The 22,727-nt window shown below is 50.7% G+C and overlaps 1 protein-coding gene across 1 annotated transcript in view; it reads left to right on the forward strand.

Annotated features, from left to right (window-relative positions):
* LOC148595552 (transmembrane protein 209-like) overlaps window positions 1-12,685 on the forward strand; it is a 29,361-nt gene extending 16,676 nt beyond the window's left edge. The window contains exons 3-16 of the mRNA XM_088520389.1: window positions 4,661-4,800; window positions 4,926-4,984; window positions 5,645-5,776; window positions 6,191-6,286; window positions 6,998-7,102; window positions 7,522-7,691; window positions 8,186-8,257; window positions 8,920-9,016; window positions 9,899-10,087; window positions 10,552-10,637; window positions 11,202-11,316; window positions 11,417-11,514; window positions 12,249-12,322; window positions 12,634-12,685. Of these exons, the coding sequence (XP_088376515.1) occupies window positions 4,661-4,800; window positions 4,926-4,984; window positions 5,645-5,776; window positions 6,191-6,286; window positions 6,998-7,102; window positions 7,522-7,691; window positions 8,186-8,257; window positions 8,920-9,016; window positions 9,899-10,087; window positions 10,552-10,637; window positions 11,202-11,316; window positions 11,417-11,514; window positions 12,249-12,322; window positions 12,634-12,685 (1,485 nt within the window). The remainder of the gene's footprint in view (window positions 1-4,660; window positions 4,801-4,925; window positions 4,985-5,644; window positions 5,777-6,190; window positions 6,287-6,997; window positions 7,103-7,521; window positions 7,692-8,185; window positions 8,258-8,919; window positions 9,017-9,898; window positions 10,088-10,551; window positions 10,638-11,201; window positions 11,317-11,416; window positions 11,515-12,248; window positions 12,323-12,633) is intronic.
* The last annotated feature ends 10,042 nt before the right edge of the window (window positions 12,686-22,727 follow it).

The raw sequence follows: 22,727 nt of genomic DNA on the forward strand, positions 1-22,727 counted from the left end.
AAGAAAGCAAGATGGTAGAGGGAGTTCTGTTGGTAGAGTAGGCAGTGTTCATTGCAGGAAAATAAGAGGAGAACATGCAAGATTCTCTATTCTGTCCAATAAAACAGAGGGATACACTGCTGAGAACAGGAGTAAACAATCACAGAGACCTTATTGGCAGGGAACTTGATGGTCCAATGAGAGCCTCTAGCAAAAAGGAGGAGCACTAAATGAAAGCACATAGACAAATTCTGAAAAGCCAGAGGCCGTGATGCTTAAAACAGGCAGGTCTGCAGAGACATCCTCACTTCTCTGCCACCAACCCAGCTGTTCCACTGGAAACATGGAGCTTATGACCCCCAACTCAAGGAGAAAAAAACAGAGCCCATCCCCACCAAGCAGCATCAGGGGCAGCTCCATAACCACAAGTGGGCACCAAGAATCCCAGAACCACAAGCGGGCACCGCTCGGACCCCCTGCTCTGCCCACCCTGCTCACACACCCTGCTCTGAAACCAGCCTCTCCCAGCGGGAAGCGGAGCGTTAACTCCAGCCTGCCGGCACCGCTGCAGGCCACGCTGGGCACTAAGTGCTGAGCTCAGCTCGCCCACGCACACAGAATTCCCCGAGGCCGGACGCCTCGGCTAGGCAGGGAAATTAAGCCCCCTCACCAAATACACTAACAGGAGCTCTTCCCAAAGCATGCACCCATTTTACACCTTACCTTAACAGGAAAACAGAGATGACTTTCGCCAAGAGATTCTCCAAAATTCACACATCCCAGTCTTTGGCCCACTCTCAGGGGAGCCCCTGCCTCCCATGCCCACTGCAGCCCTGGAAGAACCACCTCCCCGTGGGCTGGGGCCTGACCCCCACCGAGCCGGGCCCGGCTCTCACCTGCTCTCTCCTGCTCTTTGCTTCACCGGCCCTGCTGAGCTGGCGGCGCTCCACCTGCACCACTGCTTTTGGCATCAGCAGAAGCAGCTCAGACTGGGACATGCGAAAATGAAAACGCCGCTAGCGAAGGACCCAGCTGCGTCCCGGCACTGAGCAGGCCACAACGGCGCATTCCTCCCGTTCCCAAAGCCGTCTGCCCTCATCCCTTCTGTAGGAAATCTCCCCGACGGATCCTCCCAGCAGGATTTACTGGTGGCTACAGGAGCTCTGTAAAGGAAAAACAAAGTGTCTCAAGGCACTAAGATTACTAAGACCCTCAACATGGCTATTTAAACGTTGCAGCTTGAGACAGCTTTGCAAGAGGAACGGTTGCTATTTTTTCTACTTTTTCTTTCAAAGTTAACATCTGGACCCACTAAAGGAAATACTTAAAGAACACTGAAGGATAGCCAAACTTAAAAGGTCTTCATTACCTTTTTCTTCATTAGAATTTCTGAGAGACGGGATTTAGTAATTCAAGGACAAGGACAGGGAACTTCTTCCACTAACTCCACAGGTTGAAAATACTATCTACTTACTCCCCAGAGCAATGCTGCCCCCCAGCCCTCATTTCAGCAGATCACACATTTGGGTCTCCTCCTTAATGTCACTGCCTGGACACTCATTCCAACAATTCCACTCATTTCAGCAAGAACATAAACCTACCTTACTACTGCAAGAAAGAACCATGAGAAAGCTTTTATTTTTATTTGGGCCACAGGAAGAACAGCAGTAACTGGCTTCTCTTTGACAACAGTGATAGCAAAGGGAAAAAAAAAATCCCAACTTCAGATATTTGCCTAGTACACACCAATAACTTTTAAGAGTTATATATTTCTCCAAAGTTATTTTGCTACATTCATTTAAGTGGAGCCTGCTTTAGATGTTGCAAATATGAAACAAAGCCAAAAAAAAACCCACTATCTCTAAAAGAATATGTTTGCTTCAAAATATTATTTATAGAGCCTATATTATTTATCTTCCCCCAACTTATCCAACTAGAAAGTTATTCTTTCCCAATAACTTCCCCCCATAAAATAATTATCTCTCAACATCTCCCAAGAAAATTTCCCCCAAAACATTTTCCTATTCCCAGCTCAAAAATTCCCTCAAAAAATATTCCTTCTAAAAAGAGGAATGTTTACCCCCAAATGTTTCCTTCTGATTTTTTTCCCTCCAAATCTTTTTAGCTTCTGAAAAAGTCACCCATCCACCCTTATTTCTTTTCCTCTGCCAAAATCATTTCCATTCCAAAGAATTTTTCCCCTCCAAAAGTCTTACACCACCAAAGTGGTTACTGCTCTTTCCAGTTTGTACCAGGAAAAAACAGACCACGGAGCTGCTGCTCGGATCTGTGTCGGCCCCGTTCTCTGCTGGAGCAAACTTACTTTGGTGGCCACTTTTGTGGCCCCACGGCCGAGCTCACTCCGCTCCACTGGGGCTGCCCACAGGTCGGCCCTGAGCCCGCACTGAGCCCAGGGCAACGGCAACGGCAGAAACGCTCCCACCCGCTGCACACAGGACATCCTCTTCGGACACGCTTCCGTCCTCTGCACTTGGGAATCACAAATGAACATGAACACGTCCACGAAAGACACTTTACCAGCTAATACATTGCTCCGTTTCCAATGTCTGCTCAATCAACACCTCTACAAAGGCAGCAGCTCCCAGATCCCGACACTGCGCACGCGCCCCGCTCCTGCAGCGCCTCCGCCCCGACACGCGGGGGCAGCAGCGAGCGCGGCAGAGCGCACTGCGCATGCGCGCACCCCCTCCCCCCCACGTGGCGGCGCCGCTCCTGGGGCGCGGGGGGCGGCGGGGGGAGGGGGCGGCCTCTGCCCAGCGGTGGCACCGACAGAGCGAGAGGAAACGGCGGCAAACTGAAACAGCGAAAGTTCCGCAGGAACTTAAGGAAAAACGTATTAGCAGTGAGGGTGACGGAGCACGGGAACAGGCTGCCCGGAGAGGCTGTGGAGTCTCCGTCTGTGGAGATCTCCAGGGGCCGCCTGGACGCAGCCCTGTGCCACGTGCTCTAGTGACCCTGTGTGTGCAGGGAGGTTGGACTAGATGATCCCTGGAGGTCCCGTCCAACCTTAAGGATTCTGTGATTCTGTGAAGGAAAGAGTTAACAGCTGGAAGTGGCCCCTGGCAGCAGCTGTGCCCGTGCGGAAACGCTGGGGGCTGCTCCCAAGGCCGAGACGGGGAAGCGGGAGGTCTTGCGGGGAGGGCCGGTCTCGCTGCGCTGGAATTGGCAGCGGTGCCCGTCTGGCCAGAGAGCCGATAGCCCCTGCGGAGGGATCCCAGAGCCGTGTCGCTGGCGCTGCCGGGAGCAGACACCCTCCTGGGAGTCGTCCGCAGCGTGAACCTGGCCTGAGCCTGTCCTGGGGCCGGGTCCCGGCCCTCCTGGGGACGCTGCCTGCGGCCCCTCGTCCCCCGCCGCCCTGGGCCTTTTCCGTGCGCGCGGCGGGCGCGGGAGGCAGGGCCGTGGCCGTGGCCGTGGCGCGGGTGCCGCGGGCAGCGAGGGCAGCGCGAGCCCGGGCGCCGCTGCCCGCGGGACGGGACGGGACGGGCTGCGTGAGGGCGGCGGCTGCGGGGGGACCCCGTCCTGTCCTGTCCCGGTCCAGCCCATCCTGTTCCGTCCCATCCTATCCCACCCTATCCCGTCGTTTGTTTTTCTCTTTTTTCTCCCCCTTTTTTTTTTTTTTTTTGCATTTTTATGTTTTCATTCTCTCCTTTTTAAGCTTTCTTCTTTCATTGTCCCCCTTTAATCTTTTGTTTGTTTTCATACATTTTATCCTTTTTTTCCTATATTTCCCCTTTTACATTTTCTCCTTTGCTTTTACCCCTTTTAACTGTTTTCATTATTTTTTTCCCTCTTTAACTTATGTTTTCCTTCATTCTTTGCCCCCTTTCATCTTTTTTTCTTTCCTTTCTCTCTCTCTTTTAGTTTTCTCTTTGGCTCTCCCTTTTATCTTTTTTCATGTTTTTTTCCTCTTTTATATTTTTTCCTTCATTTTTCCTTGTTTTAGCTTTTTCCTTGATTTTCTCTCAGCTTTTCTCTTTCCTTCCCCCTCTATTTTTCAGCCTCCTTATTCCATTTCCCCCTCATCCTTAGCTGTTTTTTCCCCTTTTTTTCCCCTCAAAGCCCCATTATTTCGCTGAAGTCACTTTTACAGGTTTATGTTCCTGTTCGGCATTGGGGAACTCGAGGCGTTTTTAAGCCGTCGGGGGCTTGGCAGGAGGCTCGGGAGGGCCTCGTGGGGCCGGGAGGCTCAGGAAAAGTCCCCGGCGTCGGGGGCGTCGTGTGTAATTTGTGGGGCGCCGAGGCGGGACGTGGAGGTGCAGAGGGGGCAGGAGGCAGCGGTGCAGGCGGGACGTGTCGCTCGCGGGGCCTCCCGGAGCGGGGGGATGTTGAGCAGGAAAGGGGAAGGCAGCGCTGCCTGGGCCCCCTGCGGAATGTTGGTTTTCAAAAGTGCCCTCGGAATGGGAAGGGGGCCCTGTGCCCTGCAGCCCGTTGGGGAAAACGGACGTGCTCTCCCTGGAGAGGGTGACGGCGCTCACAGGCTTTGCAGGAGAGTGTTGCTGGCCAAAAGCCCTGCTCCCCGCTCGGGAATCGGGACCGGGAGCTCCTCAGGTGAAGTCCTTCTGTCCAGGTTGCTCTTGGTTCTTGCTGTTCTCCTCAGCGTGGTGCTGAGCCAGGATGTGGCTGTCTAAACTGTGGGGTGTTTGTCTCCCTCTTGCCGCAGACCATGGCAGCCCCAGGGCTTTCGGCAGGTGCCCTCCTTGACAGGAGCATGAGGATGAGGAGAGAGGCTGGAGAGCGGAAGGTGCTCTGGGCCTGGGGGCTCCTCAATATCTGCACTGCCGGCATGATCTGCGTGGACATGTATGTTGGCTGCGAATGTGACTGCGTTACAGAAAACATCCTGCCTTGTGCAGGCCTCGGTACTTCCCAGAACCCCATTACTGCCCGCTGGTAACTTTTCCTGTTTTATTGTATTTCCTTACCAGGACTGGAAAACTTCTCAGCACGTATTACAATATCCCCTTCTGGCCACTCTGCTTCATTGGTGAGTTGTCGCTGCCCGTCAATGTGTTTTGGGAGGAGGGAATATTTCGCACTTCTGTTTTCTTCCTGGGGAAGTTGTTTTAAAGACAGCTTAAAAAAAAAAAAAGGCAGAACTTCATTTTACTTTCTTTTACCCCTGTTGGAGCTATGGGAATTTCCTCACTGTAGTGACAGGGAAGAGTCTCTTGGCGGCCCTGTTGTGGGGCTGTGTGACATTTCCAGGTCATGAAAGTTCCTTTCAATGGAGTAGACTCCAAAAGAGCTGTATCAAATCCCCTTGGAGGATGGAAAGGAGGAGGAGTGAGGCAAATGCAGATATGAGGGACAGAAGGTTTGATGGAAGAGCCTTGCTAAAGAGCGTGAAACTTCCTTGTAGAGATTTGTGTTCTCCCTGGAAAATACCTTGCACTTTTGCAAATAAGCATTAAAGCCCCATAAATGAATTTTAGCCACATAAATGAATTTTAATGTAGAAAGGAGATTTGTCTCAACTGGTTCTTGAATAAAAAGAACCCATGAAGAAGCCTTATCTCTGTCCTCAGACTAGCACTTACAGGAGCAGTTTTTTATGCATTTTTAACCTGTTTTTTAATATTAACAATAAGTTATTACTCATGGTCATGCCATCTAGCATGATAAAACCTTTTTTTCTTTATTCTAGAACTTGCACTGGTGTCTCTGTTCAGCGTGAATGCCATGTTTGATCTCTGGCTGTATTTCAAATACACGAGGGCACCAACCAACCTGATCATGACTCACAGGCAGCAGGTCCTTCTGGGGATGCAGAACTCAGGTAGGTAGTATAAACGCGTGTTTATCTGTGTTCTTTGCAGTTGGTGTCTTGGTCAAGTACAATTCTCAGCTTCTTTGTCTGAACACAGCAGTCAGACAAATTCCCTGCAGCATGTTAAAATTTAAAGTAGTAGTGCAAAATTGGTGAAGGATTGAGGGGAGAACTGAAGAGGGAAGAAGCCCTAACAAAGGAGGGGACAGCAGCCTGTTAAAGGGCAGCTGGAGAGACTCTCTGTGAAACTGGAGAAGGAATTTGTGGCCTCCCCATGGAGCTGGGAAGAGGGCTTTTTAGCACCGTTGAATTTCCTTCAGGGCAAGCTGCGTGTCTGTGTTTTGCAGTGTGGATTCAGAGGAAGCAGGGGAGTTGGAGGCTGCTGCATGTGCAGGGCTCACTGTGTTTTTGTGCTTCTTGCAGCGGTGCCGATAGCTCCAGTGCAGGAGCCGTCAGTGAGGAGAGTCCCTTGGTGTGGGGCTGCGATGCAGGGCCAGAACGTGCTGAGCTACAGCCCAGGCCGCCCCCGCGGGGCCCGTCCCAGCTTGTCCTCGGCTCCTGCCCCAGACTGTGACCCTGAGCTGCTGGCTCTGCCCGCCAGCAGAGCCTCTTCCAGCAGTTCTCTGAGCTCCCGTCCCAGCTTGGCCTCGGCTCCTGCCCCAGACTGTGACCCTCAGCTGCCGGCTCTGCCCGCCAGCAGAGCCTCTTCCAGCAGTTCTCTGAGCTCCCGGCCCAGCAGCAGCTGCATCCAGGTAAGGACGGCGCTGGCTGCGAGGGAGCGCCTTGGCTTGGCTCCTCGTGTGCTCGTGCTGGCCCCTGAGCTGCTGGAGGTGCCCGGCAGCTGTCTGCTCCCTTTGCACATTCGCCCTTCCAGGATTCGTCCTTTCCCTAGAGTTAATTTATTTGTTTTGGAGGAGTTGGTGGGTTTCAGACAAAAAGCCTGAATGGGGAATGCGAATGTAAATGCTGAGGAGTAGAAAACCAATTCCCCTGATTCAGACTAGGCTTAATAGCAGCAAACTCCAGAGCCATAAATTCATCTGTTGAGTCAATTGATTCCTGCAGTTTGTAAAATCAAAGTGGAAGTCTTATCTTCCTCATATGACACAAGTGTCTGCTTCTGTTTGCCCAAGCTTCCCAGCTTCAGCCCTTCTCCTGCGGCTTCTTCCATTGATGTGAGTATTGAAGCAGTGAGAAGTGAGCTCAGGAGCCGTCACTGCCCTTCACCAGTTCGGCCTCGTTTCTTCCGGAGCCAAGAGGAGGAGATCACAGACCAGAAGTCCCTGCAAAGATACCTGCAAAGGGAAGAGGAGAAAGAGCGCAGCCGTCAGATGGGTAAAGAAATCCCTTTGCTTGGCCTGAAAGGATGGGTGAGGAGAGGATGTAGGTTTTATTAGTCGTTATTGGAGAGAGTTGTGGGTGAGAATAGCTGGAAGGGATTTTGGGAAAGGGAGAGAGCTCCTGAAGTGCTAGTAAATAAAATGACCTCCCTGCTCTGGTATTCCCCCTGGATGTGGTCAAGGTGGCTGCTGACCACTTTAGTCTTCTAGGCAGTAATTGAGACAGGAGGCAGAATTTTGTAAATTCTCCACATCTCGGTGCCTCAGGGACTTCAGAAAATTCTCCTCCCTTACCATAATTCGTGAGCTCATCTTTCCAGTCAGAGTTGAATCTGTGCAGTTATTGCCTGCCCTATTGCGTGATTCTTGTCCTCCTGCTTGTACTAATTGTGCGTGCCTTGAATGTCATTTCAGCAAATTCAGTTTACAGCAGCTCCCCATTCGGCTGCCCAGCGTTTTGCAACCTGACACGTTTGCTGGTGGAGCAGGCCAAGGTGCTGCGGAGGTTCCAGTACCAGGTGTCATGGTGTCCCCTGGGCCGCAGGGAGGAAGGTCGTCTGGACATGCCACAGGCTGGCGGAGAGGTAAGTTCAGCACCAGAGGAGCCCAGAAGCATAGAGCTCCTCCAAAGGGTTGGCCATGATCTCCATCACACTCCTTTACACTTGTGTCTGGACAAAGTCTCATTCAAAGGGATAGGGTTAAGGGAGCTTTAATTAAATTGGATCCATGTCTTGATCTCATCCCTTAATCTAAGAAAGCTGCTTCTTCAAGTACCTCTTTCATGTGTCCTGTACCTCTGCCCCAGTTTTGTCCTGCGAGAGCCGGGAGCTCCAGACAGTGACTGTGGCCTTGGGTGACACGTGGTGTCCTGTGAGGAGAGAGTAGGAGTGCAGTATGGCCAGGTGCTGAGGGCTCCCCATGCTGCAGCCAGGAGATGTGTGAGGGCTCTGGAACATCTGCAGTTGGCCCTGTGGGCTGTGGTTGGGCTCCAAAAACATCGTAGGCCCTAAAAGCTCCTTTGTTTTTCTCTCAGGTTTCTCTCTGTAGGTGGATAATGACTGTGTTGTTTGTGTAGGTTTGGTCAAGGCTGCTGGCGCATGGGTGGCAGCTGGATGCCCTGGATTTCTGGACCGATCGGCTCCGAAGGGTAAGTCCTGTGCCCATAGACGGCCCGTTCGTGCTGCTCGAAGAGGTGCGGCCGGGTGGAGAAGGGCCTCATCTCTAAGAGACTTGGATCTTTGGGACTGTTGGGGATGAGGGTGGGCTTGGCCATGGAGATTCAAAGAGCATGCTAGTACCAAAGGAGGAGTAAAACAAATTTCCCACCTCAACTTATGCCCTGGCTGACCTGGGTGTTGTGTATTCTGCAAACCTTCCAGTTGTAAAGTTCACCCACCTTTGAATGGAGACAAATATATCTTAATGCACACTGCATGTGATAAGACTGCTTTTTTTTCTTTCTAAAATGCAGATTTCCAAACTGCTTTTTTCCCTCCTGACTTTCAACCTCCTTCTCCTGGGCTCAAGTAAAGCATGGAAAATGCCAGCGCAGTGGCTTTTCCTGACAGTCTCGAGGAGCATAATAAAGAAAGAAATGAAAACAAACAAAAAAAAGAACATTTTAGTCTTGGGAGCAGGAGTCATTGTAGCAAAGGAAATACAATTGCATGTTTGTTTGTTTGTTTGTTTTAAAAGGAGTGGGGGGGTTGAACAGTAAAGATTCTTGAGATCTGAGATGGTGTCCTTTAGCAGCTTCCTGAGCACCTTGTTGCTTCTAACCTTTTCACTGCTTGCATTTCTCTTTGCTAGTGGATTTTGCAGACAATTCTAGAGCCCCTTGTCCAAGAGATGGAGTCTGTGAGCGCTCAGCTGAGAAGAATGGGGTACCCCGCAATGCCGAGCGGAGGTAGGATGATAGGAGGAGCCATGGGGTTGCATTGTGTTTTCCTGGAAAGGTTATTCCTAAGATATGTGGAAATTCAAGTGTCCAAAAACGATTCTGTGTTATGAGGAGAGCTGTCTCTGAGCTCTTCCTGTCTGTTATGTAGCATCTTTAAGGTCTTGGTAGTAGATTTTTGTCATGCTGATGGGGTTGAGCAGGGCAATCTGAGGTGGATTTGAGAGAGCTCTGAGCATTAGAAGAAATGGTCTTGGTCGGGGGTAGGAAGAAATGGTGTTTTTGTTGGGGATAATTTTGTTTTTTATTGGTGGTGGCTTTGTTTTTTTGGGTTTGTTCTGGGTGTTTTTAGGTTTAGGGGGTATTTTGTTTGTTTGTTTTTCCGTTTCCCTGAGCTGAAATTGCAACAGCAGTTTCCCAGGCCAAGTCTGAAGGGGCCCCTTCCATGGGCAGCTCACACAGACGTCCCCTTCCTCCAGAGCAGGGTTCGATTCGCTGCATTTCAACACGGGCTGCTTTTTTGTGCTCCGGTTTGTAGTCTCTGCCGAGACCCGCATCCCTTGTGATGCCTGTGAAGAACTGACCCGTTGCTGGCCTCTTGTGCACCTCCCTGTTCCTCTGCTGCTCTCTATTAAAAATTCCTTTTGATTCTTCCCTTTCCAGCCCCTCTCTGTTTCTCCTTCCTTACGCCAGGCAGCCTTCAAGGGAGGGTTTTGTGCCTGCCCAGCCCTGCTCTGTGCTGGGAGGGAGGCAGTGAGTGCTCCATGGGGCCGGGCAGGGAGCGTGTGGGGCACTGCCTAATGTGTGAGCTTGAGCTCTGAGCTTAGCAAGTAGTTAGAGCAGAGGAGGCAGTTCCTCTTTGTAACAGTGCGTTTGTTGACCCCTTGGCAGGGCGGCTGATCCCGTTCGAGTCGTGGGTGCAGGTGACGCGCTGGCTCTTCTTCCGCGCAAGGGTCAGCCCAAACAGCATGAAACAGGCAGCGCTGGCTGAAGCCACAGCCATTCAGCAGAGCCTGCTCACCATCACGCGGTACCTGGGCGTCACGGCCAACCAGGAGTACCTGGTTCAACGGATCAAAGGTACGTGCTCCCCTTGGAGACTCGGGAGCGTTTCGCTGAGCTGGGTCAAGCACTGCTGGTGCCAGATGCCCCGTCAGTGGAGACGCTCGGGCTGCAGTCCCAGCAGGGCAGAAAGCTGCTTTGCAAGGAGCAGCGCTGAGTGTTTTGACAGCTTCTCTGCTTGTAGCAATGTGGTGGTGTGGGCCCGGGACTGATTTTAGGTTTTATTTCTCATTTCACTCACAGCGGGGCAAGAAGTGTCCTATTCAATCCGTTTGTTAATTAGGAATAAAACTTCCCTTGTAAACTCAACTGCCTTGAGTATATATAATATATACAAGCATTTAATGAGTTCAGTTCTCCCTCCCAGTGAATGTGGTACCCTGGCAATGCACACAGAGGTGTGGGGTTCCCAAAGCTAGTGCAAAATAGATCTTTCTTGCACCTTCCACCGCCAGTACCTGAATAGTTGTTGTTGTTTCCAGAGCTGTCCCAGGGAAGCTTCCGCTGGGGCAGAGGAGGGGATTTCAGAGGCCGGCAGTGGGGAGCTGACTTGCCCACCGACTCCGCTGTAAGTTTTCAAAGATGCCTTGGTAAAACTTCCTAAAGCTGCTCGTCTTCCAGCATGAGGCATTTGTGGGTGGCTGCAAGAAGTCCAAATCCTCTTTGCCTTGCTTATCCTCAGAATCGCAGTTTTGAATAATGCAAAGGGGCCTAGACGTGGTGCAGATCACAAAAATGCCCTTGTGTGTGTTAGTCTGGGGGAAGCCTCTTCTTTAGACTCCTGTGAGATGTCCCACAGGTAACTGTGAGGGCAGCAGCCTGAGATAATTCACCTGAAATAGTTAAAAGAGAGAGTGCAGGATAAGCCAGGGAGTGGAAAACAATCTTTACACTGTCCCTCTTAGCCTGTATTTGAAGGAAAACCAGCATTGAAAAAAAGAAAGAAAGAAAGAAAGAAAGAAAAAAGGCATTAAACCAATTAAACTAGCATGAAATCAGTCATGTGGTTGACTGTGTTCTGTGTTTGTTCTCATGCCTGAGATTATGGCAAGAGAGTTGCTGCTGCGTTGTAGCCTTTGGTTCCTCGGTCTTTCTGACGGCATTCAAGTGAATTTTGGGTTTGTTTGCACAGATCCTTATGCACATCTTCTGCACCTACCTGGACTCCAGGCTGCCATGGAACATCCAATATCCCGATGGCAAAACCTTCACTGCCCAGCACTTCGTCCAGACACCCCATGAACCAGGTACTGGCATTCTTGGGCTGCTGCTTTAGCTGCTGTTTGCCCCTTGCATCCCATGGGCACCCTTAAAATCCCTCTTTTCTTTTCTGACCTTCATTCCCAGACCTGACGGATGAGAAGCTCTTCTGCATCTACCAGAGCAGCATCAACCCACCACACTACCAGGTCATCTACCACGGCCACGTCTACAATGTGCAGGAGGTAGGAGCATGTTAGGTGTGTTCTGCTGACAGGAAATGTTCAGCAGAACTGATTTGGGTTTGTTTTTTGTTCTATTTATTTATTTATTTATTTATTTATTGTAACTAGCCACATCTATGTTTAGATTTAGGCTGGCTCAGTGCAGAAAGCAGCTTCCTGTGCATTTTCTCATGACTTCTTCTAAGATCCTAATTTCTGTAAGCTCTGATGTGAGCTGTTATTCCTGAATGCCAACAAGCCGGAAGCTTCCTTCTAGGAGTTTGTGGAGGGAACCATCTCGTCTCAATGCCAAGCTACCAGATTTTTCCTGCACGTTTTAATACTCTCTTGAGCCCTGGGTTGTGACTTGGTCGCCAATTTCAGAAAAATGCCATAAGAACTCCTGAGTATTTGAGGATGGTTGCCATCAAAAAAACTCCTCAAAAATCATTTTTTTCTGATGTTTGTCTAAGTGAGAGGTAAATATTGAGGCAATCCCCCAGGCTGTTGTACCATTTTTTGAGGTTTCTATTATAGTCTTTCCTCATCTCAGGTTATTAAACCTTTTCTATTATGGTGCACACCCCCTGCATACGTACCTTGCCAAAAGATTTGAAGGAAAAGCTGTACAGCTGTGGCTAAGCTAAGGGCAGGATGTGCCTGTTGGTTTGCATAAGACATTCTCTCTAAGATAGTGGCGTGAGTGCTTGTCCCTGCAGTCGCTCCCAAAGTCTTCTCTCTTCCCACGCATTCAGGGCAGAAACAACCTGCTCCACGCATTGCTCCTGTTCCTCTACATCATCAAGACCAGGGAATCGGGCATGCTCGGGTAAGTGTCGCCCCGTGGGTCCCCTCGCGCTGCTGGCGAGAGCTGAGCAGCAGCTTTGGGTGCTGAGGTGCCGTGAGGCTGCTCCGTGGGACAGCGGTGACGGGATTAAAATCCTGCTGGCGTTTTAAGTAAGGGCAGCCGTTCTGTAGGACTGTGTCAGTTGGGTGAGCGTGAGCACGCGGGAAAGGTTTTAGGTTTCTCCTTGGTCTTGTGCCAGCTGCCGATGAAGAAGTTTTCCTTGTAAGGAAGATGGGGTGTAAACAGGAGCTTTAACTTGCCGCTGGTTTGTGACTGTGGTGTTCTTTTTGCAGGCGCGTCAGTCTCGGTGCTTCAGGAGTCAACGTGCTGTGGATTTTTGGATAGTGACGAGCGGGACCACAGGTTGGCAGAGGAGTGATCCCTCTTCCCAGACAAGAAGAACCGAGCAGCATCATTATCCTTTTTGCCTTGGAGCAAAAACCATTGGAGAATTAGGGTTTAGGGTTAGGGTTGGGTTAGGGTTTAGGTTGGGGTTAAACATTTTGTTTGCTTGTTTGACTGATTGATCTTTGGTTGTCGTTTGGGGTGTTCCCCACCATGCCAATACACTCTTATGTAACAAATGCTGGAAGCAGGTGGTACATATAGTAGGAATGATGCTCGGCTTTGGTGGGCAGTTGCGCTTTAGCTGCTTTTGGTACTGAACGTGTCTGCACGGAGCTGGGTCCTGGAACTGGGTTTTCTAGGCAGGGCGGTTTTCGGAGGCGCTTGGTCAGCCCGTTCCCGGGTGCTCTCTGCAAATCTGGTGGTGTTTGCCCCTTAGAGCAGGAAGGTAGAGTGCTGCTGGCTGTGATGCTGTGGGGATGGACGGGTGTTGCAGGTTGTTTGGTCTAACTTTGTGTGCAATGACTTTTTTTTTTCTTTTCCAGATTGTAGATAGCATTTAGAATTGTTTAAGCATTAGAAATAAGGTAAGGAATAGATCTTTTTTTTTTAACCTCAGTCTGGGCTTTTCCCTCTGTCCTGGCTGCTCTGCGAGGTGTCGATCGTCTCCAGCGCCTGCAGGGAGCTCCGTTCTGGAGCTGGGGTTTTCTAAGCAGGGAGGTTTTGGAGGCGCTCGGTTACCCCGTTCCCAGGTGCCCTCTGGGAATCCGGTGGCCTTTGCCCATTAGAGCAGGAAGGCAGAGTGTGTGCCGGGGGCTGTGAGTAGTAGTGGTGAGGCTGCAGAGGCGGCTGTTGAGGGGGATGTCCCGCTGATGCACCCTGGGGTGTTGTTTGGCTTTACATTAAAAAGGAACACGCATGCTAACTGACCTGTTTTTTGGTTTTGCAGGTGCAGAAGTTGGGGGCCCAAATGGAAAGGAAGATCCTAAGCCCTATAGGCCTCAGCCTTCCAGCCCTAGCCCTTCAGCCAAGCCCTTCGCCCTAGCCCCGTAGGCGTCAGCCCTTTAGCCCTTTAGGCTCAGAGCCCTAGGCCTTATAGCATCCCTATAGGATCCTCCTAAGTCTATAGGGTAAGTTTAGATTTGCGAAATAGGTTGCGAGAATGGCACGGTTGTACGTTCCTTTGAGCAATAAAGATGGAAGAGGTGTTGGAGTGCGTGTCTCATTTCAAATAAAGATGTTTGTGTGGTGTCTCATTTCAAATAAAGGTGTTTGTGTGGTGTCTCATTTCAAATAAAGATAGAGGTGGTGTTTTGTTGCCTTCATTGAAGTAGATGCTCCCCTAAAGAGATAGGGCCGAAGGGCTAGAGCTCAGGGCAAAAACAGTGGGGATAAAGAGTGGGGGCTAAAGGGCTTGGGTTGAAGGGCCAAACGGCTGAGGGTTTGGGTTCAAAAGCCAGGATTCAGCAGCTGGGATTAAAGGGTTTATGACTACAGGACTAGGGCTAAAGAGATTAGGGCTAAAGAGGTTTGGGCTAAAGTGCTAGTGTTGAGGATTAAAGGGCAACAGTTAAAGGACCAAGGGCTAAAGGGCTAGGGCTGAATGGTTGGGTCTTAGGGTTAGAGGGCTAGTGATAGCAAGCTATAGGGCTAAAGGGCAAAGATTAAAGGGCTGGGGCTAAAGGGAAAGGGCTAAATGCTCCAGGTATAAAAAGCTAGGGCTTAGAGCTACAGGGCTAGGATTAAATGCCTAAAAAGCTATAGGGTTAGACTTGAAAGGGTACCATTCAACGCTAGCTTTAAATGGCTGGGATTAAAGGGATAGCACTTGGGACTAAATGGGTTTAGGGCTAAGGGGCTTAGGGCCAGCGCTAAAGGGCTAGGACTCAGGTTTAAAGGGCTAGGCTTAAAGGGCTAAGAGTTAGCCCTGAAGGCCTTAGGGCAAAAGTGTGAGGGCTAAAGGACTTAGGACTAAAGAGCTTATGATTACAGGGAAAAGGCCTTGGGGCTAAAGGGGTAGTGCTTAGGGAAAAAGACCTTGTGGTAAAGGGCTGTAGGGAATGGGTAAAGGGCTAAGGTTAACAAGATCTTAGGGCCAAAGGCCCAGGGCTAAGGGGCTTAGGGCACTAGATTTGCAACTAAAAGACCATGGCTGAAGGCTGGTGTTAAAAAGCTCTAGTACCAGGGCTAAAGGGCTAGGGCCTAGGCCTAAAGGGCTAGGACAGGAATGAAGGGCAAAAAGGTGGGTATGGGAATATATAGATTAAAGGTTGTTATGGCCAAGGATGAAAACAATTATCTGCTTGCTTGGTGGATAAAGGATTTTCTGAGGCCAATAATTATGGGAATAGTTATGAGGAAAGGTTAATAAGGATCACCTCGTGAAGGTAAGGAGATGTGGGGATATAGAGGTCACCTGTAGAAGATTAGGGAGTGCCCTTCCCAGGGATTGGTCACTGGGTTATTGGCTCCCCGGGTGAGAAGGTTGTGAAAATACCAAAACTCAGGGCTTAAAAGGGGCTGCAGGGCTGTTCCTGCTCCTCTGTGATCCCCATAGGCTAAGATGAAAGAAGCAGTGGGAAAGGGCTAGGATGAAAGGGCTAGGGCTACAGCTTGGGGCTAAGAGGATAGGAATAAAGAAGAATAAAGAGTTAGGAGTTTGGGCTAAACAGTGTAAGACAGGGATTAAAGGCTCAGGATAAAGTCCTAGGGCTTTAGGGCTGAAGGGTCTTGAAATGATGAGGTTTCTTGTACTTTCCCATGTTCAGTCCCATTTTCTAGTCAGAGCAATGACACTATGGGTAGATGCACAACACTCCTGTTTGGTGGTAGTTGGGGGTGATGTCAGCCAGTGCTACTCTGTTTTCTTTCCTTTTTTTGTGTGTGTCTTGTTTTGTTTGGCTCTGATTATCACAGTATTAATATACAGTAGCAATGCTGTTCCTGCTGTACATCATGCTGCCTCAGCGACCTGCAGAAAACTCTTTTTTTTCATTCCCCTCCCTTTCCAGGTAGTCCTTTATGTTTTCTAAATAAAATGACTGGTGTTGTTTTCAAGTTACATTCTTGTGTGTGTTCCTTCTCGGCTGTCGGCTACGTAAAAACTGCTCCTAGGAAAGCTCTTGGGGGAAGGAGGAGGAGGCTACAGGGATGTTCCACCACACCTAGAAGAATGGTATTCCAGTTGAATAATTAAGCCACTCTTTACACTATGCTCAAATGACAATGAGGATTAAAGTGAATTATATGAGAGCATAAATGAGAAGAAAATGCCCTGAAAAGCATTACACAAAACACTAGTTACTAGTGGAGCGACTAGACTTAGTGGATCTTCATTCAATGACAGTCCATCTCCAACTCTGCAAAGGACAAAAACATACTCTTACTAGAAGGGGTAGAATTGTAATATCAGAACTGATTTCTATATGTCAGGATTAAATTAATCAGAATTGCATTAATTTTTAAAATTAAGGTTAGACTGTTTAAATAGCAGCCTTGTTAGATGAAAAGAACACTGCAATGATGCTTGGGTATAGGTAGGATTTCTCAAGCTGGTGTCAGAAGAGGATCTGTTGATTCCAGTCCCAAAAGGGCCTCATAGAGCTGCCATGAGTCAAGGCACTGGGAATACCATCCAAACGAGAGCTCCAAAATGGTGAAAGGACCTAAATGAGAGGCCTCTCCATTCTGCAGCCTCGCAGCGTTATTGCAGGAAGCCAAGCTTGCGCAGGTCGGGTCTCCTCTTCCTCGTCCCCCTGCCACCACCCACTTCTCTGTTGAGAGCAGGAAAGCTGCCTCCAGCACAGCACGGAGATGGCACCAAGAGAGGCACCGTTCTGCCCTCCCGCGCCTAAATCTCTCACTCCCATGGGCAGCACAAGGACAGCGTGCTCTCTATCTGCTTCCCTTTCGTCTGCTCTGCTCTGGACAAAGGTTTTGCAGACAGGTCAAGGTTATTGCCAGCAGGAGGGGCACACAAAGCGATTTTGGCCATGCAGCACGGCTGCCACAGTCAGTGGCAGAGGTTTCTCCCCTTCCTACGCTTTGCCGAAACGGCTCTGCCAAAATAGGTCACGATGGGCTGGAGGCTCTTCAAGGCTATGAACCCAAGGCACAACTGGAGCCCTCCGTGTCTCTGATTTCTTGATTTCTGCAAAGATGAGAGAGGCTACGCTGATTCCCTGCAACTATTCCCTCTCCACCTTTATTTGGTTGCAAGCGCAGCTGTCTCAGCCCCTCTAACCTGAATTCTCGGCACAGACTAAGCACTGCATTCCTTTGGCTTTCCAAGTGTTGCTAGAAACTGTGGGCACTTTGCTCCTATCTTCTGAAAGGAGGGAAGGGAAGCTCCAGCAAAGATGGGACATTTCCAGATTTCACCTGCAGCCCCTGGAGGAAACTGCCCCATGGAGTACATGGACGGAGACTTGCGTTCAGTGCCCAGCTCAGCTCTTCCTTTACCAGAGAGGTTTGCATATGCCATGGCATGCAAGACAAGACACATTCACTTCCCACTGCAGCTATGAGCAGCCATGCAGCTTGCTCACATGCAGAACCCCTTTAAAGATGGATACATTCAATGAGAATCTAGTAATTTTTAGGGCTTTAGGGCTGAAGGGCTTTAGTGCTGAATGGGGAGCCTTTAGAGCTAAAAAGCTAGAATCAAAGGGCTAAAGTTCTAGGGTCAAAGGGCTAGGACTAAATGGCTAAGGCTAAAGCGCTGTGGTTCAATTGCTGGAATTCAAGGGCCAGGATTAAAGAACTAATGCTAGGGTTAAATGCTGAAGAGTCAGCACTAAAGGACTAGAGCTAAAAGAAAAAGGGCTTGGGGCTATGGCTGAGTTCTAAAGGACTAGGACCTAAGACCCAGGGCTAAAGGGTTAGAACTTTGTTAAAAGAGAGCCTCAACCCACACAAGGCTCAATGGGACAGACAACTTCCCAAAGTACTCCCTCAATTAAATAATAGTTATGGGCCTACTGAAAGCCCTGTAAGCCCAGCATTCTTTGTGAAAGCTGAGCTTAATGCTCAACCTACAGGTAAAAAAGGATGTCCAACAACATTACAGCTGGACAGCCTGTGGTGGTCAATTTACCATCCATCGGCACTGTGTCTAAGACTCTGAGTAAAGCTCGTGGCCCACTTGCCTGGGAAGCTACTGATAGCAGTGGTGCAAAACACAGAGAATTAGGGCATGATGGATTTTTCTTCATTTTAAATGGGTTAACCTGTTCCACCTCACCCCACCGAAACAAGTTTATTTTCTCTTGCAGCAGCGTGCAGGACGACTGATGGAAATGCTGTATTCATTTTACTAACTCTAGTGCTATTAGGTTTATTACTTATAATCTATAAGCTATATTACATATATTTTGTATATAAAAGTGCGGGGTATGACAAAACAAATAACCCTAATTCAACCACCCAAAAGGTACAAATTTGTACATAATAGCAATACTTTGTTAAAAATGTTTACTTGCCATGGACCTGTAAGTGCAAAAATTATCAATACTCTATTTATGGCACGGAGCCAAGAGGTGACTGTAGCACCACTCTGTGACTATAACATGACTTGACTATAGTCACGGGGCAGAGAGCAACCAGTGTGCTCCTTCCCCAGCTCAACCTGACTGTTCACACATAGCCCTATTCAGGTGTTAACCACCAGTGACATATCTGATCCTGGTGGGTAGCTCCCTGATTTCTTCCCCCACTCAGGTATTAACCATTAATAAGAGTCCTGATGGCTGCATTCTCAGGGGGAGGTAAGGCTGACTGTGCATACACCAGCCAGAAGTGCTCTGAAATGAAAGAATGACTCTCAGTCAACCATCTTCCTTGGCCAACATATGGCAGGCTCGCCTGCCATGGGCACGGGAGCTTGCTTGGCCCACAGCAGCCCCGCAAGCAGATTTTTCAAAGCCCTGCGGTTGCATCTGGGGCCTGGTGGAGACTGGCCCTCAAGCCCTGCCTGCCTCAGTGAGCAGCAGCCATTCTGCGGGGGAGAAGGCAAGAAGAGCAGTCAGGCCTATCTCCTAGAAGCACCATGGCCACCCCACCAAGGTCAGGAGTGGGCAATGGCCTGGCATGGGCCAGTCATTGCTACAACCAATCGGTGGAGAATGGGAAAGAAGTTAACCTGCAGGGCTTTAAATGTACAGGGGAATTTCCATTGGGAATTTCCCTCTGAGGAGGCCCCCACCTAGAGCTGGAATACTGAGAAGATCATCTTATAGAGAAGCACATTGTATCTTTGGGATAAAGCAGAAAGCTGGAGGTGGACCCTGTTAAGGAAAATGACATGAAGATTTTTCCTAACACCTTCCAGCTTTTCCTTCAGCCTACTTTCTCTGGCTTGTCACTCTTGGAGTGGTCTCCCTTGCTTGAGCAGTGCTCTTTGCAAGAGTGCTGAGAGTCCTCACACATGCGGAGCACAAAAACAGTTCGGAATGGGAGATGGTGCGAGACAGGCAGCCTTGAGCTCCTGTGGCAAAGGGCTGATTCCTGGGCATTTTGTTTTCAGCAGAGCTGCCTCAGTGGATGCCCCAAGCTCTTGCTCTTGCCTCCCTTCATCTTGACTGCTACTCCCAATGGTTGCTGTGTGCAGTGCCCTGCAGTCATGTGGCAGGATAAGGAAGAATCACCTTCTTTAAAAGTAAGTAAAACAGAAGTCCCCTGCATCTTGGTAGCACAGGAGGAAACATCATTAGACCAAGCAGAACAGACCATGATCATTCTTTATCCTTGAACTGCTCAGTACAGTATTTTATATTTATATCTACTTTGCATACATGGCAAGAAAACTCAAGGTTTCTGTTGACTTATGTAGAGTGCCTTCCTTTTAATCCTTTGAGTTGAATGTGGCAGGGGTTGTCAGGGACAGCCAGAAGGGCTCCTGTCTGGAAGGGGGCGCTGTACACAGGAACTGCTGGGGGCTCCATCCTGGCATCTCCCATAGCTTTCCTCTTCTGGCAGGCATTTATTGTTGTGCAGCCATGGACGGGCACCTTCTTGAGTGCAAGCTCAAGGTACTGGGTCCTGGCCCGAGGCCTGGTTGCACCAGGGCAACCTGGGAGTTGACCTGCTGCTGGAGAGAAGCTCTGCAGAGAAGGGTCTGGGAGTCCTGCAGGACAACAAGGTAAGTATGGGCCATCAGTGATGCGGCAGCCATCAGTGTGGCCCTACACAGCCCGGGGGAGGCAACTTCTGGAGCAGTGTGCCCAGTTCTGAGACCTCCCCAGGACAAGAGAGACACTGCACTGTTGCAGGGAGACCAGTGGAGAGTCCTGGAGCATCTTTCTTACAAGGAAAGGCTGGGAGAATTGGGCCTCCTTAGCCAAGGGCAGGTGTCAAGAGGATGGGGACAGACTGTTCTTCACTGGTGTCCAACCACAGCACACGGGGCAGTGGGCACAAAATAAAACACAGGAAGTTCATTTGCGTAAGGAAAAAAGCTTGTTAACTGTGTGCAAATGGGTGTGCGCACAATCGTGTGCAACCTGCTCTAGGGGACTACGCTTGTATGGTGTGCGTGTGTGTGTGTGTGGAATAGCTGATCCTTGGAGGTCCCTACCACCCTGACTCTTTTGGTAAAGGGAACCACGCAAAGACTCTACCAATAAAGAGAGAAGCAATGTGCGATTTTAAATAACACAGGAAATATTTTATTTTTTTTTCCCTTTTAAAAGTGTGATCCTAACTTGTCTCTTATCTTTTTCTTCCTTGGTCAGTCCCCCATGCTGGGGACAGCAAATGTCCAAAAACAGCTCCCTGAATGAGTTCCTCCTCCTGCCATTCACAGTCACGCGGGAGCTGCAGCTCTTGCACTTCTTGCTCTTCCTGGGCATCTACCTGGCTGACCCCTGGACAGCGGCCTCCTCATCACAGCCTCATATCACACTATTCTCTTTCTCATACAGTAATGGGTAGGTCATTACCTTGCTTATTTTGTCTGTTGCTAAAACCAAGTGCGTAGCAAGGTTAATGTTTTGTTAAATGTACCATTTCATTTCTGTATTGTCTTAATATTAACAGTGAAATAAGACCATTCTTTCCATTGATGCCTGGTTCTGTCCGTTGCCTCCTGCCCCGTCAATTGGCAGAACATGTCTGGCAATTGCATGCAAAGCCTGGCAAACCGAGGGAAAAGCAATGCTGCAAACACAAATTCCTCCTTGTCAAAGACACTGCAGTCTTTTTCCCCTTCCTTCTTGCTATGACAGGTCCCACAGCAAGTCTTTTTCTCTCTGAGTCCCTGAGGTGAGATGCTGCGTGTTGTGCAGCCCCGCTTTTCCTTCTGCTTGCCAGGCTTTGCATGCAATTGGCAGTCACTGGCTTGGCAGCTTGTGACCTGATGCCATCAGGTTCTGGGTGCTAGCAAGGCTTCCGAGGCAGCCGAATGACCTGGACTTGTGTGAGCAGAGGCCTGAGCAGCTCCTGGGTTCTTTCTGCTAGAGCGATTACCCCTGTGCAATGGCAAGTGACAGTCACCACTCAGAAGGGCTGGGGGCCAAGGAGCAACTGTGAGTGCTGGAGCCTGGGGCAGTGCCATGTTTAGGGAACAGGAGGCCCCAGTGTCTGTCACTCCATCCCTACCCATGCCCACGTTGCCAGCAGCCCTCTGTGAGGCGTCACAGCGGTCCCCACAGGTCACAGTGGCCCCCGCGGGTGACCTGTCCCTCCCGGCACTGCTGCTGCGTCAGTGGCTTGTGATTCCCGTGGGAGGAGGTGCTGCTGGAGCAGTGCATCCGCAGAGGGAGTCGTGCCGCGATGGGGGTGCTGCGAGCGCTCCGAGGTGGGGGCGTCCCCGCGCTCAGCATCTCATGGGGGCGACAGAACCTGCCAGCGCCCACGTTCCAGGCTTGGGCAGAGCGTGCCTGAGCCCCTGGGGCCGGCCCCGAGCTGCTGCAGTCTCCTCTTCCCCAGCCTGAGCAGGGCTGGCGCCAGCAGCCTCTCCTGTCGCCCCGTGCTCCAGCTGTGCAGGCTCTTGCCCTGAGCTGGGCTCTGTCCCTGCGGCTGCTGGAGTGACACAAAGCCGGTGCTGCTTTCCTTCCAGGTTGCTTCACTTGTGCAGGTGCCCGGTCGAGACCTGCACGCGGTGAGGATGGCGGGAGTGTGGCCGGCTCTGTTCCTGTGGCCATTACTACCTTTGCCGCCATCGTGACCTCGCTGTTGGACCGCCTGCAAGACGCCGAGGTGAGCAGGGGTGTCTTGATGGGCTCTGTGGGGTTTGAGGGCTCCCTGCAGCACCCTGACTTCCCTGGGTGCCGCAGACTGATCTCCTGCAATGCTGCCTTTCCCCTCGGGCTGCACCTCGTTCCAAAACGTGGATGCTGTGTGGAGAATCCCTCGCGCCCTCCGTGATGGCAGGAGGTGGCAGCATCTCTGGGCTTGGGTGTCCACATTAGGATTTGGGTTCGCACGAGGAGGTCACAGAGCAGGGCTTCTCGCCCGCTGCCGACGGCTGTGCTGAGCAGTGCCAGCAGCTGCTCCCTGGCATCGGCGTGGCCGAGCTGCTGTGTGTGGGGCAGCACGTCCCATGGCTGCTGTGTCCCTGTGCCCCCAGGATGGCAGAGCGGAGGAGACCTACCGCGAGCTGGAGGGCGTCTTATGGGGCGAGGAGAGCCACCTGCAGAGCTCTGTTGTGGACAGAGCGATAGCGGTGGCATTGAAGGACCTGCGAGCGGCGCAGGTGAGCTCGTTCTCTCTGAGGGTGACCTCAGGTGCTGGCCCCTGTCCCGGCCGTCCCATGCAGGAGCTTCACGACGCGTTCTGGTGTGGGGCCAGGGAATGTGCAAAGAGGAGCTGTGGGGCTGTGTGTGCGCAAGGCATAGCGGGAGCCCCACTAGCGCCTGTGTGTCCTGCCTGGAGGCCGAGCCCTGGCAGAGAGTCAGTCCCGCTCCTGCCACATGCAAAATGCTTCTTCCAGGATGCGCCGCTTGCTGTGAGGACGGCCGCTAGCGACGTCCTGGTGGCGCTGGCCCGCAGCCATCTGCGAGATGTGGTGTCGGCGCTGCAGGGCCACCTGCAAACCCTGCAGGAG

The sequence above is a fragment of the Tinamus guttatus genome, unplaced genomic scaffold (assembly GCF_059628265.1).
Source record: "Tinamus guttatus ecotype Peru unplaced genomic scaffold, ASM5962826v1 Tinamus_guttatus_pri_ptg000087l, whole genome shotgun sequence".
NCBI classification, from domain to species: Eukaryota; Metazoa; Chordata; class Aves; order Tinamiformes; family Tinamidae; genus Tinamus; species Tinamus guttatus.